This window comes from Scaptodrosophila lebanonensis, unplaced genomic scaffold (genome assembly GCF_003285725.1).
Source record: "Scaptodrosophila lebanonensis strain 11010-0011.00,11010-0021.00 unplaced genomic scaffold, SlebRS2 tig00001410-arrow-pilon, whole genome shotgun sequence".
Taxonomy (NCBI): domain Eukaryota; kingdom Metazoa; phylum Arthropoda; class Insecta; order Diptera; family Drosophilidae; genus Scaptodrosophila; species Scaptodrosophila lebanonensis.
In genome coordinates, this window is record NW_022060738.1 from 3412383 (window position 1) to 3427544 (window position 15162).

Genomic DNA, 15162 nt, shown 5'->3' on the forward strand with positions numbered 1-15162 from the left:
TAGCCGTTAAATTTGCCTAAACTTAAAAAAAATAACGTTAAATAAATGGATACCATTTCTGCTAGCACAGCCAGCAATGGACGTCGCGCAACCCTCAAGCGTACTACGCGCCGTATTAGAAAACGATCCCTCGCGAGCCGTGCCCAGATTTCTACATTAGCACTATCGTTGTCGACAACCCCAAGGAAAGCGGCTCAACGTGTTTTTCTCTACATACAACTGAACGAGGTTATAAAGCTGCCAGAAACGCCATATTCATTGGAGATGCATCTGTATCAGTCTAAGAATACTTTACAAAAAATGCAGGAACGCTACACCACTGAAACCATTATTTACCAAAATGAGTTTGATATGAAGAAACCAGTTTTTGCATTGGGAATCTTGCAGGATAGCATTGATGATATGAACACTTTCAGCGACAATCCGTTAATCATAACGCTCTACCAACGGATTCCTCGCCATCGCAAAGGTGAACTGAAGACCATTGCGGATATGAAAATAGAGCCTTCAACAAAGTTTAAGCGAGAAGTACCCTCTGAAATTGGCGATTCCGTGGATCGAAAAAGTGCTGAACCACAGACAAGAGAAACGATTTCATCCGCAATGGAACCTGGAATTATAAAGGAACTGTTAACAGAAGTCTCCATGTCCACCTCCGCAGTCTTAAAAGAGGCAGTCGACGACGAAGGTGGCGAAGGGGAACTAGCACCATTTGTAAATGAGCGTCTCGAACTAATTTCACGTGGGCACTGTGATCTGTTAAAACTGTTCCACCGCAAGCGCTTCATCAGCAACATGGATGTATTGTTGTATCCTCAGTATCAGTACAAGCTAGAGTCGTTAACCGCTGAGAAAATTACCACTACCACCATTTGGCACATGTACTCCATACTGCCTATGCTTAAGAAGTTCACTTTCACGAACCTGGCTTTCATTACCTTGGAGTCCATTTATAATGCGCCCATGGATATGCATGATCGCGCCGCAAGTTTGGGCATATGTCTGTCATTTCGATCCACACAGCCCGACGAGAATGGGAGCTATAAGGTAGTGCCATTTTGCAATTACTACGGCTTCACCTCAAACATTATCAGTGACCAGAGCACCAATGTCGTGTGGGAGACTATTAAGCGCGATTGCAATCTGACCGACACCTTTAGCTTCAATCAGATGGACACGGGTTCACGCATTAAACTGCCCCGTCTCTTCAATCATTTGCTGTACACGGAGAACGTTGATTTTAAAATTCCTGATATTGATCCTGTGCTGGATCTGGCACTGGTCAACAATTCACTGCACCGATATGTGATAGACAGCGAAATGCGAGCCATCCTTGAGGCAGCTGTGGTGCATAACCACTTTGAGCTGCTTGTTCAAGTATACAATGAGTCGCCCCAGACGATTATCTATGAGGGTACCATTAATTTGAGTGTCTTTGGCTATCCCAACGGTAAGCTGCTTGCCGTACTTTGTTTGCTTCATCCATTCTTCCCATCATCCCCATCCCATCCATACAATTAGTGAATTCTGTCCGTTTTGCTACCGTATTAACACCTGTTGTCAGTCGCTCATCAAAGCAAAAGTCTCGTGGACCATCATTGCTACCGTCTCTGACGTATCCTATGTTCACCATCATCAAGATATGCTTTTTCCAGCCGATAGCAAAGTATAATGAGCCCTTGGATGTGTTTAACGAGAGCGAAATGAAGTACGCCAAGCTACGACGCTGTTTTGACATTGAGTTTCTGAAAGAGGAGGACGATCGGGATATTGCTAAAGAGTTATATCGCGCTTTTGACGATCTTATCTCAGACATTATTGCCACAATTGTAAAGCGCGACATTCACGACATAACCCAGCGCCGCGACTATTTCTGCTGCCAGCTCGGAAATCTCATTAATTTGCTCCTAAAGATCTGCGGTGCCGATTTCAATGTGCGCATGCGCACCAAAACCAATATTGAGTTCCGTGTAGGTGAAAGTCCCATAAGAACCCATAATTCATATACTACGGTATGTGTATGTAATAAAATTGGACAATTTTCATTTGCAGGAAATGTTGACGCACATGTACAAAGAGCTCGTGCAACGCATGTACGACTTGCTGATGGCCTGTGGCAGGGAGAGTTTGAGCAACTGCATCGTAAATTATGAGGCGGAACAGGTGCGCCTAATACGCATGCTGGAGGAATATCGTTTCATGCAGATTGTCGGCGACACCGACATGGCCCAGTTGGCATTCGAAGAGCTTAAAGTGAACAGTACCAATAAGATGATCTTTGAGTTTTATTTATTCCTAAATGATGTGGAAACCTTAAATTTTGAGAGTGCCTCCAAATATTTGGTGCAGGCCAAGGATAACGAATGGGAAGGCGATTATTTTGCGTAAGTACTGATAGTAGGAATTTAAACAATTTCATTATTATAATCCTAGAGCTAATTAATTTCTTCACACAACCTGCAGCTCTTTGCTAAAGCTATACATCGACTACCAGATGGAAATGGAATCAGAGGAGTTGGCTGGCGAGGCATATGCTAATCTGATAGAGCAGTTACGGATCTTCACTACCAAGAACTCGTTGGATCAAGACGCTTGGATTCTGCTCTACTGCTACTACAAGAATAACCAATATATGCCGGGCATGGAATACACCCGTTGGAAATACGAAAATCTCTATGATATACCGCGCAAGAATATGTCCCTTGCTCCGCGCTCCTTCTTCGAGCTCTACATGCCCATCGATTGCGAGCTAAAGACGCCGCGTGCAATAAAGTTTTATAAGATCTTCAAGCTATTTGCACGTTTGGGGGCCTACGGTTTTGCTGAAGTTGTGTTCGCCGAAGTAGCCAACGATTGTCCCGCGGTGGAGGCATATTTGGTCACCACAACGCTAAAGATGTTGCAAGGCCACATAGACAATACCTTCAAGGTTCGCACTTTTCCCACAGACAACAGCATTCGGGGCAAGATGTTGGTGAGCAATACCTCTAAAATTTTTTTTGGAATTTGGAAAATAAATCTGTAACAACCCCAGCGCTACTACTTGGCCCACATTAATGGCAGCGTGGAATATGCGCGCGGGCGATACGATGAAGCCATCAACCAATACAAGCAACTGCTCAGTATTACCGAACCGGATATACTATTAAATTTCTATTTGAGCCTTTCCCGCTTGGGTCAGTTAAGCTTCAATCGAGGCGATTACCCGCTGGCAAAAAAGGCCTTTGCTATGTGCCTAGGGCTGGACGGATGGGAGAAGCAGTTTTCGGCCAATTATGGCATGGGGCGCTCCCTCTACTATGTGCGTTCGTCTGAATTGAATCCCTTTTTAACAACACTAATTGTCCTTTGAGTGTTGATTTACAGATGAATCAGCTAGAGGATGCCATTGAGTACCTGGCTAACTGCACTCATGCGGAATACTTTGTGCCCGATGTTTGGGGCTACTTGGCTGTCATTAATCTGCGTTTGAACAAAACAAAACGTGCGCTGGATTGTTGGAAGATGGCTAAGCAGGTAAATTTTAATAAACACCATTTGATATTGTTATTTTTAATAATTTAAATTGTAAGTGGTTCCCATTTACAAATACGAAACTTTCAATAGTTCTTTAAAGCCAATGCTTTCACGCATTTCTCACAGAAAAATCAACATAAATAAGTTAAAAAAATCGAAATATTTCTCAATAAGCTGAGGCTTACTAACTATAAGTATATCAAGCCGCATTGAATTAAGATTTTAAATTTGTTTCTAGTACCCAGAAATGGCCATTGCCGACAGCATTTACGACGAGCTCAATAAAATCAAGTTCTCTGACATCAGTTTATTGGTGGACGATGATGGCAATGAAGATGAATTTATGGGTAAAATGGATTTTGGCATTTAAAAATTGTTGCTATGTTAAATACAAACTATACATTTGCACCTAATATAAGTATGCTGCGGGGGTGGCGGCAGTGGCTGCGGTTGCGGCACCGGCATCCACTGTACCGCCAACTTTCTGGAGTGGTACAATTGTGGATTTGATGTCTCGATTCGAAGTCTTGCGGAGCTCTGTGGCGGCATGTTGCAGCTGCAGAGTGCACTCTGTGTTGGCACCGTTAAGCGTTAACTGGGCACACTCCTTTTCCAATAGCATGGCTAGAGCCTCTAACAGCTCCACAAATCCAAGCGCGAGTGCAGCGCGTCTTATACGATTTAATTCCTTATAGAAATGCTGTGTTTTGTCCGGCATTTTCTTGGCGTGCCGCAGCACTTTTTGTACGTCGGACTGTAGACTTGCCTGTCGTATCCACACCACACTGCTCTGGGAGTACGATCGACGCTCGGCGCGTACTGGGAAGCTTGCAGTTTCGCCTGGACTGATATCTTCGGCAAATCCCAGCATTTCGATATCTCCCAACCATGGTATGACATTAGTGCCCGGGGGCAATACATTCAACATGAGATTGGATTTCTTTTTGGCATCTGTAAACGCATATATAAACCCATACCACTTCTCGCCTAAAAGAACGAGGGCTGCCATGTTTTCCATTTTCAAAGCGCCATGCAAAAGCACGCACAGCGTCTCCTTCTGCTGCTCCGACAAAGGGAGAGTACTGTGTTTGCTCACCACAGTGACATCAGCATCATCGCCGCTTTCCTCAGCATCCTTTGGATCTTTCAGATAAAAATCACGCACATCCTGTTCCAGTTTTTCAAACTCGTAGTTAGGATTTGTTACGTCAAGTGTGAGCTTGGCTGGCTTTGAAGCGGCAGCCATGCCGCTGGATCTTCGACTGGCAGTTCGTTCCACTTTTGGCAGCACCCAATGACGACTTAGCGAAGCAGGCGATCCAATGTCTGAGAGAGCCAAATACCCACAAACGTCAATGCGCTGATCTATGGTGCGGATAATGGGATCACCGTCATAAACCGCTGGCTGTTCGTAGGGCAGAACTGGTGGCCAGAGCATCACGCTGCTCTCTAAGCGAAAGTAACTGCCGCATTTTAGTTTAACTTCGGTGAGCTTGTAGCTGCTTTCACACAGCCGCTCCACCAACTCAAACACCGCTGTGCGTCCTAGCTCGCTTTTGTGGCTAACATGTGAGGTGGCTCCACCCGCATTTTGCCCGCCAGCCCCACCATCACCGCCTTCGGCTTTCACCGGCTTCGTCATAAACAGTTGGCCTACATGAAAGCAATTAGCATAAGTTAATATGTCTGATTGGCAAGCTCACCTTTCAGTTGCGCGGCGTCCAAAAGCTGTTGGTACAAAGCAAGACCGTTCGTAAAATAAGCATCGCTGTGCACGCCCAGGCAAATAAAGTTAATTTTGTACGTGGCTAGCGTCTTTAACCACGCATATTCCGGCTCTGATTCCCTGCCAATATACGTCTCCAGGAATGCGCTGATCGAAGTGCTGCCAAAGCCCAGGCCACAATCTGTGAACACAACCAGTTGTAAGACGTTCTGGGCTCCCCACGCCTGCATTATGTTTACAGCTGTTTTTAACATTGTTATTAGGCATGCCTTGTCCACAGCCTCGATCTTCTTGACGGCTTGGCGTATCTGATCGTAATCCCGCGTAAAATCCACTTTAAGTTCGGTAACGGTGGTAAATGCAACCAGCGCCAAGTGCTCCAGCTTGCCGGCAGCAGCCAAATTGTCTAGCAGGTTTCCAACGCCCTTTAATGCCAATGAGTGGTAGGTGTGATCGCTACGTCCTGGCACTGGACGCATCATCGATAGTGATGCATCCACTGCGATGATGGTGGGCATTTTGTATGTTTCTTTACCTTTTTTAGGGTCTTTTCATAAAATCGTCAACAAATATTATGATCAAAACAAAAAACTCTGTTTTCGCTTTACAGTTGCCATTCGCTGCGAATAACATGCATAGGTGTTGGATAACGTCACAATACGTAAAGGCCGCAATTGAATTTTTGAATATTTTATTACACACATACATTGTATCTATGTGAATACAGTGCTGGTCAACGTTATAAGACTGGTGGCGCCGTAGTATCGTATATTTTTTGAATAAATGTTATAAATGAAGTGTCGTAATTGCCTATTTAATTGGCTTGATTTCCGCCGCTAAAATATTGCACTGCAGATATGACCCTGGCCCTCATAAGTAATTAAAATGCACTTTAATAGTTTTGTATTAAAATTAATTTACTTTTGATTCGATTGCGCCTTTTACGGTCGCGCCGCAATTAATGCTGCGTCAACAAAGATGCGGGAATCTCACTTCACAGCCATCAATGCTCCTAACCGCTCCCACTTGACATGCACACGCTCTTTCAATTTTCTTAATGAAAAACATATGAGGAAGCCGATCAGCGCGCACGCTCTTCTCATTGTCTGAAACTGTGAGGAAGCTAGCCAGCCACATGCTAGTATCATTCAATAGGCACTGCTCGGGCAGTGAAGACGTATTTATGTTCTGTGTTATCAGTGAGAAATGTGTATGTGTGTTAGAATAGGCTAACAAATCGTATTTTTACTGTTCCGGCAGTTTTTTTAATTCGGGAGCAGCGCATGCTAGCTGAAGTTGTCACAACTCAAGTAAGTACCTGGATATTTTAAAAATCTTTTACTCGGTGCTTTCAATTTCATTATAAAATGTGGAATTTTTATTTAATATATATTTTGAAAATCGCAATTTATCAACCTTTTGACCCACTTAGTAAACGTTGCGATAAGGATATGTATACAATTTCTGTTTTGTTCGTGCTTTTTTTTATAATCATAATAAAATAAAGGCAGCGGTTTTTTAAATGAAAATAGGCCGCTACCACATCAAATACAATATTACATTTACATGCGCCCATACAAAAGTGGTTTGCATATTTCTGACCCAATTTCCAATGCAATTCTGCTCCATAAAGCAAACTGCCGCACGCAAAATGAAAGATTTGCGTCATTATTTATCGCTTCGAGGCACATAAATAGTTTGCATGTAAGTATATACTATACATACATACATATGTATATACGCAATGTATATATTGTGCATTTGTGTTTTTCACATGATCCGCTAACAAGGAACCAATTGGCGTTGGCGGTGCATTGTTTTATTAACCATTGGCGTCTTAATTGTTTAAACAATTGCTTACATTTGGCATCGGTTCCGATGCTGTGCGCGCCTCACTGAAATAATTTAAATTAGAAATATAAACAATTTGCATTGCATTTGCAGCAAATATTCAATCCGTGCCAGTAATATGTAAACAAATAAAAATAAAAACTCATAAATAGGCAAATAAAATTGTACGTCCAAAATCTCCAATAAATTTAGAAAATCGGTTTTGAAATACCACTAATGGCAGCTGGTCGAACATCTGGGAATGTAGGGCTATCATAGAAAGTCTAAAAGCCAAATACTCGTATGTATGTATATTAGAGGTTTAAAGGCTTTAAAAAGGAATTTCAAGGTAGCTTTTACCTCCCATCAGCTTTCTCTATTGTAGGTTTGACTCAAAAAGAATCTTGTGCTTTTTTAATGCCTACAATATTTCTAATTCGTAATGTTCATATTTTCAAAATGATGAATTATTAGTACTATAACTTATACATACAAACTACAAGTACAGGGTGCGCCATCTTATATGTCGGTATGTAGATATTGAATAACTTTGACATTAGTGAACCGATTGACTTGAGTGTGTTGAAAACCTCAGTTCAAGAAATTGTACAGAACCAAATTAAATAAAAATATCTCATACATGAAAATCGGTTGTTTATTTTCAAGGATATTCAATGTTTGCATACCGACATAAAAGATTGCGCACCCTGTAGCTTGAAGGACATTCTAGGTTTTAAAAAAAATTTTCCAAAAACTATAAAATGGGTTTTTCGGAATATCTATTTTATATCTGAGGCATTGGCTTGTACGCTTTTCATTGGAGGGCGCCGTTTCTAATTATATATCAATTTATTTTCAATTTTTTCGTCTCCTTGCTCAAAATGCAATTGAATTCATTGAACAGATCACGCACTTTATTAGGATTTCCATAGAAACGGGTCGTCAGCGGAAGACCAGCGGAAACATCGACGGAAGACACGCACAATACGAGAATGGGGCTCCAGCATAAAATTGTTTTTCTGTTCTTCAGCCTAATTGGCTTAAGTCTGTGGGAGACGGCTGCTGCATCTTTAGTCACGTAAGTATAAAAATAACAACCTTTCGCCAAACGGGCAAATTTCATGAATTTCTTTAAACTGAAAAGAGAACAATTCATGGATTAGGAAACTTTCAAAAAATTGTTTAATTACTGCCAAAATTAAAAATATTTTTGCAAGGTAATTGTTTATTAATAAAATCAGATCGAAATAAATATTATTCCATGATCCGTGTTGATCTGTTCTGTTTGCTGCAGGTTTTTGTTTAGTTAAAGGACTGTCCGATTACTAATTTGTCCTTAAATATTGCTCCATAATCAAAATATTTGATGTATCTGTAAACAACATAAAAATCTTTAGCATTAGGCTCATTTTTATTTACCCAGGGGTGTCGCTTATCTTTTTTTGAATTAGGTTATAGAGTTGGAGAATTTGTTTCTTTTGTAGTAAAGTTATTATACTTGTATTTGTCTCTATATACTATAGATCTAAGTACATAACCATCTAGTATTTGAAATATTTCAATACATGGCAACTTCTGATTTCATGCTTCTTTCCATTTTGTAATTTGAAATGCCATTACGGAAATCTGCAATACAGTCGGCTCCTCCAACCCCAACTACTTCACACCACATGCCAGGGCAACGCCTTCAGCAAGTTCCCCCTCTCAGCCGTTCCTTGGGAAGCTCTGCCAAAACTAATGACTTTTGCCTTCAAAGAAGCAGCCTGTCTGTTTGTTTGTTTATTTTGGGTATGAATAGAGAGGGAGGGGATCTATCTGCACACTTAATGCAAATGGGAACGGGTTGGGGTGATTTTGTGATGGAGCCGCATGTGTTCTCTATTGCACTATTGGGCAGCGAGGGAGGGGATCTATCTGCACACTTAATGCAAATGGGAACGGAGCCGCATGTGTTGTCTATTGCACTTATAGTAGGATGGTACATATGTATGAACGTGTATGTAAATGCGGCACAGCATATCTATCAACATGATCGCGTTGAACACAAACAAACTGACAGATGGGCAGACAGGCGGGCGGGAGAACTAAAAGGGTTTCTGACCCTGAGACGGCATAGCCATCATTAGGAGGAGGCAGGCAGTCGAGCAGCCAGGGACGTAGCTTCCGAGAATCAGTAGTCATTGGAAAGAAGAGGCCATGAGATGCATTGTGATGTAATGGGAATGTGCCAAGAGGTTGGACGTACTATTTGATGATGACAGCAGGCGCCGTAGAGCGTCGAGTAAAGCGACAGAATGATGTTTAGTGCCTTCAATATTTATAGATGCAAGGGCCATAAAGGGGCCCGCAGTCGTGAGTGCCGATGGTGGTCCCTCCATGCTACTATGATGATTAATGAGCAGCTGGGCGAAGCTGCCCGAGCATTTTTATTTTAAGCGTACTCAAGTCGGGGTGGTTGCTAATGTGCCTCTCGTTGCAGCAATGAGGAAATACGCGGTACTATCCAGTCGCTGATCTATTCGTACAATCAATTGGACAACAAGCTGGAACGCCATGAGCATCGTGAGCGTGTACTTGGCGAGCTTATGAAGAAGGCAATGCAATCGCTGCAGAAGGGGCAGAAGAGCCTGGAGCCACTCAATGGCATATTCGCACGTCTGGACGATCGAGTTAGTCAGATCGAGACCATGCTATTGAAGGTAGGTTTCTAAAATGGGACCCCAAGGATAGGTACACATGTTCTATCAATTCTATATTTAGAGACATGTTAACATTTTTTGGACTCTCTTCTCTAAATTGTTTGACGAAAGTGAGACAATAAGATAAGTCAAGTATGTTTTTATAGCCTGGACCCAAAGGGTAAAGGGCTATACATACTAGTTTTGTGCGAATGTATGTAACACACAGAAGGAGATGTGGCAGACCCCACAAAGTATATGTATTCTTGATCATTATGACAATACGAGTCGTTATAGCCATGTCCGACTGTCCATCCGTCCGTCTGCCTGTCTGTCCGCCTGTATGAACGCAAGGATTTCAGGAAGTATAAGAGCTAGTATAAATTTGGTATCTAGATTCTCCTAAGTCCGAGAGGGGACGAGTTTGTGTTTTTTCCTTATGTAAGGTAGATAAACATATGTCTCCATTTATTGAATATTTTTTAATTAATTTAATTAAATAATTTAATTTAATTTTTTAAATTAATTTTTAAAATATTTTATATTTGTGGTAGTTAAAGGGTATTTAAGAGTTGAGCTCGTTCGTCTTTAGCATTCCGTCCTCGTTATACCTATAATATGTATAGTATATGCATCTATAACATAGGGTATGACACGCTTTTTTCTGGTGCAGAGAATACAAAAATTGTTGTGGCAACATTATGCGCCTGTATCTTAGTTCTGCAAATGCTATGTCGTATAGATAATTCAAATACTGGGATAATAAGAGAATTATCGAAGCTGACAAAACTAAAAAGCAGGACGAACATATTTAAAAATTATTCAAGAATTCAGATGTACATATAATTATTGTTTGCATTAATGGTATATTCATAGGCCTCTTAAGTCTCTTACTTATGTATATCATTGAATATATGCACCTGTATTAGTCATTCCCCAACTCTTCATTCCTTTGCAGCAAGAGGATAAATACAATGGGCAGGCAGATAGTGTGAATCAAGCCGTAGATCACATTTTTAAATGGATGCGGGAGAACGACGATTGCTTGAAGCATCCACCGAATGCGGGAGCACCCGCAGCCTCCAACGCTCCAACGTCCAATGAGTTTGTGGAACAGCAGCAGGAAATCAACAGGCAGCTACTAAATGAAATCAAACAGCTTTCGGCAAATGTGGCCAAATTGCTGGACACCAGCAAGGCGACCTCAGAGCAGACGCAGCAAAGCATCGAGCGCTTACCCAAGGCAGATCAACTGTTAACCCAAATCGATGAGAAGTTGCAGAAACACGCTTCTGCCGTAGTAGCCGCCGCTGCCACCGCCTCTCCTGCAGCTCCTGATAACTCTTTGTTTGAGGGCGAGCTGATGACACGCCTCGACACCTTAAGCAAGGGCGTCGAAGAGATTCGCATTGCGAAATCCCAAATGCCAGCACCGGCTGCTGGGCTAACCGAAACGGACAAAATCTACATCCAAGAACTGAACAATGATACCATTAATGCACTGGTGGCTCTCAAGAGCGAGGCAAAGGATGCGCAGCAAACAGGTTTGCTAAGATCTCATTACACTGTTTCCTGTTTCCTGTTTCCTAAACTAATCATTTCTCATGCTGAACCCTATAATCTCTTACAGCTCTCACCAAGGTGACGGAGCGATTGCAGCAAACTGAAGCCAACATACAGGCTGATGTGAAGCAGCTCTCCCAGGAGGTGGCGAATTCTGTGGGTGTGCTTAATAAGTTCAGCGGCGAACTGAGCACCAATTTCAGCAAACTGGGCGACGGCTTCAAGGTTCTGGACAACTTTAACACCGTTATGCTCACCAACTCTGATGAATTGCTAAACACTCAGCGGAAGGTAGAGTTTGGAACGATTCAGGTGGTGCAGAAGATTACTCTTCATTTGGAGCAAGAGTTCGCTAATCTGAGCAGTCTGTTGGCGTCGCGCTTTGAGGGACTAAATCAGTCCATTGTGGACACGCAGACGGAAGTGGGTCGCAATCTTAACACTAGCCTGGATCAGGTGTGGCATTACATCGAGATTATGTCCAGCGACATTAGCGACAGTGCGGAGCTACTGCGGAATATGCAAACCGGTCACGAGGGATATATAAACAGCACTTCCCACTCCATGCTCGCACTGAGCGACAAGGTGGAGCAGACTAAAAAGCACATGATCGACATGGACTCGAATTTGAATTACCTGCTAGGCAAGCTATCTCTAATGTCCAGTGAATTTAAAAATATCAAGGACGGACTGGCTACCGCATTGGAGGATCTGCGCAAGTCCTTTCGCGATTTGCACGAACGCATGCCTACGGGACCGGGACCGCACAATATTGAAAAGAATCAATATCACACCGAGACCGATGTAAGTTTGCTGTCCAAGCGTGCCATTGAGGGTCCCAAGCCATAAATATCTAAATATTTACTGTAGGTAGAACCATAATCTTCTGTGTTCGATTTTTCTTACTACTAAGATTAAAAGTGTAACAGAACTAATCACCATAAAATTGCTACGATAATGAAAAATTAAGAGAATAAACGTTGGTTAAATTCTGAGTTATTAGGCATATAATAAAACCTACAAATCAATACATTCATACATGCGGAAATTCAATGAAAAATGTATGCTGCTTTTACTTATTTTCTTCTGTCATTTAGTTAGATGTGGCAGCAAATGTTTTAATATACTCGTACATTTATGTAGCTTAACGATAACCGTAGCATTTAAGCCAAGAATGTTTTCGATTGAACATGGATGCCTCTGCATGCAAATCTGTGAAATCTGTTTATTTTAAATTTGAACAACTTTTTATACACAGACCCCATGTTGTTTCACTTGGAATAGAAATAAAACTTGGTTTATTAAGCACATACAACGTAAATAGCATTTTTATAATAGTTATTATCACCTATCAGAATCCTTTAACCGACCTAAAATCATTTGACTGGATGAATCGATTTTGATGATACTTTTGCTATTTGAAAGCTGGTGCTTCCCGAATGGTCCCATTTCAATTTAGTCCACTTCTGACAATAGCATCCAAGAGAAAACCATATAAGTCGTAAATTTCCATTAAGTATGTGCAAAATCAAAGGGACGAATCGATGATTCCTCTTTTATAGAAAACTATGTACTTCAAGACTATGTTGATGAGAGTTTGGTTAGGTTCTGCAAAGGATGATGTTTTCTATTCAAAAGTAGTTTTGCTTGTTACCTAAGAACTTTCGACTGTGTGCACAGATTTTCATGATTCTTTTTGTAGCAAAAAGCTCCAATAATAACACTGATTAAGGATAACGTGTGGTGGGGGATATGTTTTCCGAATTTGTTGCAGCAACCAGCTAGACACATAGGGTTGCCGATGACTGTGTTATCTGCATTAATTCATCACGAATAAATTGATTACATTGAAAAGTAAATTATTTTTCAATAACTAAATCAATGGATTATGATGTTAACATACTTCCGTTTAATTTTCAACTAGTTCTTTGGAGTAAAGCAAAGCAAAATGCTCAAAATATAACACTGCTTAGAGTTAAACAAAGTGTTGCGAAGCATATGTATCCCGAATTTGTTGCAGCAACCAGCAAGAGGCAATGCAAAAAGGCAAAAAGTTGTCATTGACTGATGCCAACAACACGCGGTGTTCCCAAGCGGTCCCCCATCTAAGTACTAACCGCGCCCGACGCTGCTTAATTTCGGTGATCAGACGAGAACCGATGTATTCAGCGTGGTATGGTCGTTGGCGAATGCTGAGCGTTGGAAACCGTGTTTTATGCTGACATTCCATTGCCACTGAGTTCAAAACAAAAGTATCCTTGAGATATGCTGAGTTCTGTCTCAACGCTTACGTCCTTTCGCCCAAGTGCTTACTAATTTCATTCCCTGTACATGATTTTCATTTAAAATCTGCTTCAAAATGTTTTAATTTGTTGTTATAACCAAATCGTCGGCTGTGGGCCATTTCTTTTTTGTTTCATATCTTAACCAATAATTGTTCACAAATTAATTTGTTGCAAAGTAAATTCTTGTTGAATACCTAAGTCAATGGATTATGAAGGGGTGTTAACACACTTCCGTTTAATTTTCAACTAGTTCTTTGGAGAATAAAAGTTATCGCAGTAAAGCAAAATGCTCAAAATATAACACTGCTTAGAGTTAAACAAAGTGTTGCGAAGCATATGTATCCCGAATTTGTTGCAGCAACCAGCAAGAGGCAATGCAAAAAGGCAAAAAAGGCAAAAAGTTGTCATTGACTGATGCCAACAACACGCGGTGTTCCCAAGCGGTCCCCCATCTAAGTACTAACCGCGCCCGACGCTGCTTAATTTCGGTGATCAGACGAGAACCGATGTATTCAGCGTGGTATGGTCGTTGGCGAATGCTGAGCGTTGGAAACCGTGTTTTATGCTGACATTCCATTGCCACTGAGTTCAAAACAAAAGTATCCTTGAGATATGCTGAGTTCTGTCTCAACGCTTACGTCCTTTCGCCCAAGTGCTTACTAATTTCATTCCCTGTACATGATTTTCATTTAAAATCTGCTTCAAAATGTTTTAATTTGTTGTTATAACCAAATCGTCGGCTGTGGGCCATTTCTTTTTTGTTTCATATCTTAACCAATAATTGTTCACAAATTAATTTGTTGCAAAGTAAATTCTTGTTGAATACCTAAGTCAATGGATTATGAAGGGGTGTTAACACACTTCCGTTTAATTTTCAACTAGTTCTTTGGAGAATAAAAGTTATCGCAGTAAAGCAAAATGCTCAAAATATAACACTGCTTAGAGTTAAACAAAGTGTTGCGAAGCATATGTATCCCGAATTTGTTGCAGCAACCAGCAAGAGGCAATGCAAAAAGGCAAAAAGGCAAAAAGTTGTCATTGACTGATGCCAACAACACGCGGTGTTCCCAAGCGGTCCCCCATCTAAGTACTAACCGCGCCCGACGCTGCTTAATTTCGGTGATCAGACGAGAACCGATGTATTCAGCGTGGTATGGTCGTTGGCGAATGCTGAGCGTTGGAAACCGTGTTTTATGCTGACATTCCATTGCCACTGAGTTCAAAACAAAAGTATCCTTGAGATATGCTGAGCTCTGTCTCAACGCTTACGTCCTTTCGCCCAAGTGCTTACTAATTTCATTCCCTGTACATGATTTTCATTTAAAATCTGCTTCAAAATTGTTTTAATTTGTTTGTATAAATAAATCGTCGGCTGTGGGCAATTTCTTTTTTGTTTCATATCTTAACCAATAATTGTTCACAAATTAATTTGTTGCAAAGTAAATTCTTGTTGAATACCTAAGTCAATGGATTATGAAGGGGTGTTAACACACTTCCGTTTAATTTTCAACTAGTTCTTTGGAGAATACAAGTTGTCGCAGTAAAGCAAAATGCTCAAAATATA

General features: G+C 41.2%; 3 protein-coding genes and 3 non-coding genes across 7 annotated transcripts; 2 read left to right on the forward strand and 4 right to left on the reverse strand.

The window, feature by feature from the left end:
• LOC115630527 lies at nt 1–3929 on the forward strand. The gene is made up of 7 exons (XM_030527130.1): nt 1–1450; nt 1522–1970; nt 2053–2384; nt 2464–2974; nt 3035–3301; nt 3367–3516; nt 3755–3929. Exons 1-7 carry the CDS (start codon nt 46–48, stop codon nt 3884–3886), a joined length of 3246 nt encoding a protein of 1081 aa, XP_030382990.1. The 5' UTR covers nt 1–45; the 3' UTR covers nt 3887–3929.
• LOC115630528 (integrator complex subunit 14) lies at nt 3804–5797 on the reverse strand. The gene is made up of 2 exons (XM_030527131.1): nt 5220–5797; nt 3804–5169 (listed from the first exon to the last, which is right to left on the reverse strand). Exons 1-2 carry the CDS (start codon nt 5758–5760, stop codon nt 3926–3928), a joined length of 1785 nt encoding a protein of 594 aa, XP_030382991.1. The 5' UTR covers nt 5761–5797; the 3' UTR covers nt 3804–3925.
• A 610-nt stretch (nt 5798–6407) lies between these two features.
• Nucleotides 6408–12572, forward strand: LOC115630529 (paramyosin). 2 transcript variants are annotated; one of them, XM_030527132.1, is made up of 5 exons: nt 6408–6552; nt 7977–8150; nt 9552–9771; nt 10709–11294; nt 11381–12572. In XM_030527132.1, the coding sequence occupies exons 2-5, from the start codon at nt 8065–8067 to the stop codon at nt 12160–12162; spliced, it is 1674 nt and encodes a 557-aa protein (XP_030382992.1). In that variant the 5' UTR covers nt 6408–6552; nt 7977–8064; the 3' UTR covers nt 12163–12572. The 2 variants fall into 2 exon arrangements, with proteins under 2 accessions (XP_030382992.1, XP_030382994.1); XM_030527134.1 differs by having other exon boundaries at nt 7994–8150.
• Nucleotides 12573–13381: 809 nt separating this feature from the next.
• On the reverse strand, nt 13382–13500 carry LOC115630816. Its single transcript, XR_003996115.1, has one exon. It is a non-coding gene; the product is annotated as a 5S ribosomal RNA (ribosomal RNA).
• Nucleotides 13501–14013: 513 nt separating this feature from the next.
• LOC115630872 lies at nt 14014–14132 on the reverse strand. The gene has a single exon (XR_003996165.1). It is a non-coding gene; the product is annotated as a 5S ribosomal RNA (ribosomal RNA).
• A 512-nt stretch (nt 14133–14644) lies between these two features.
• On the reverse strand, nt 14645–14763 carry LOC115630884. The gene has a single exon (XR_003996176.1). It is a non-coding gene; the product is annotated as a 5S ribosomal RNA (ribosomal RNA).
• Nucleotides 14764–15162: the final 399 nt, after the last annotated feature.

Excerpts from the sequence above, each read along its gene's own strand:
- LOC115630527 (XM_030527130.1), top strand. The coding sequence starts at position 46 with ATGGATACCATTTCTGCTAGCACAGCCAGCAATGGACGTCGCGCAACC. Across the intron at positions 2,385-2,463 it reads TGGGAAGGCGATTATTTTGC|CTCTTTGCTAAAGCTATACA; the intron begins GTAAGTACTGAT and ends CACAACCTGCAG. Across the intron at positions 3,517-3,754 it reads GTTGGAAGATGGCTAAGCAG|TACCCAGAAATGGCCATTGC; the intron begins GTAAATTTTAAT and ends ATTTGTTTCTAG.
- LOC115630528 (XM_030527131.1), bottom strand. The coding sequence starts at position 5,760 with ATGCCCACCATCATCGCAGTGGATGCATCACTATCGATGATGCGTCCA. Across the intron at positions 5,170-5,219 it reads GGACGCCGCGCAACTGAAAG|GCCAACTGTTTATGACGAAG; the intron begins GTGAGCTTGCCA and ends GCTTTCATGTAG.
- LOC115630529 (XM_030527132.1), top strand. The coding sequence starts at position 8,065 with ATGGGGCTCCAGCATAAAATTGTTTTTCTGTTCTTCAGCCTAATTGGC. Across the intron at positions 9,772-10,708 it reads TCGAGACCATGCTATTGAAG|CAAGAGGATAAATACAATGG; the intron begins GTAGGTTTCTAA and ends ATTCCTTTGCAG. Across the intron at positions 11,295-11,380 it reads AAAGGATGCGCAGCAAACAG|CTCTCACCAAGGTGACGGAG; the intron begins GTTTGCTAAGAT and ends AATCTCTTACAG.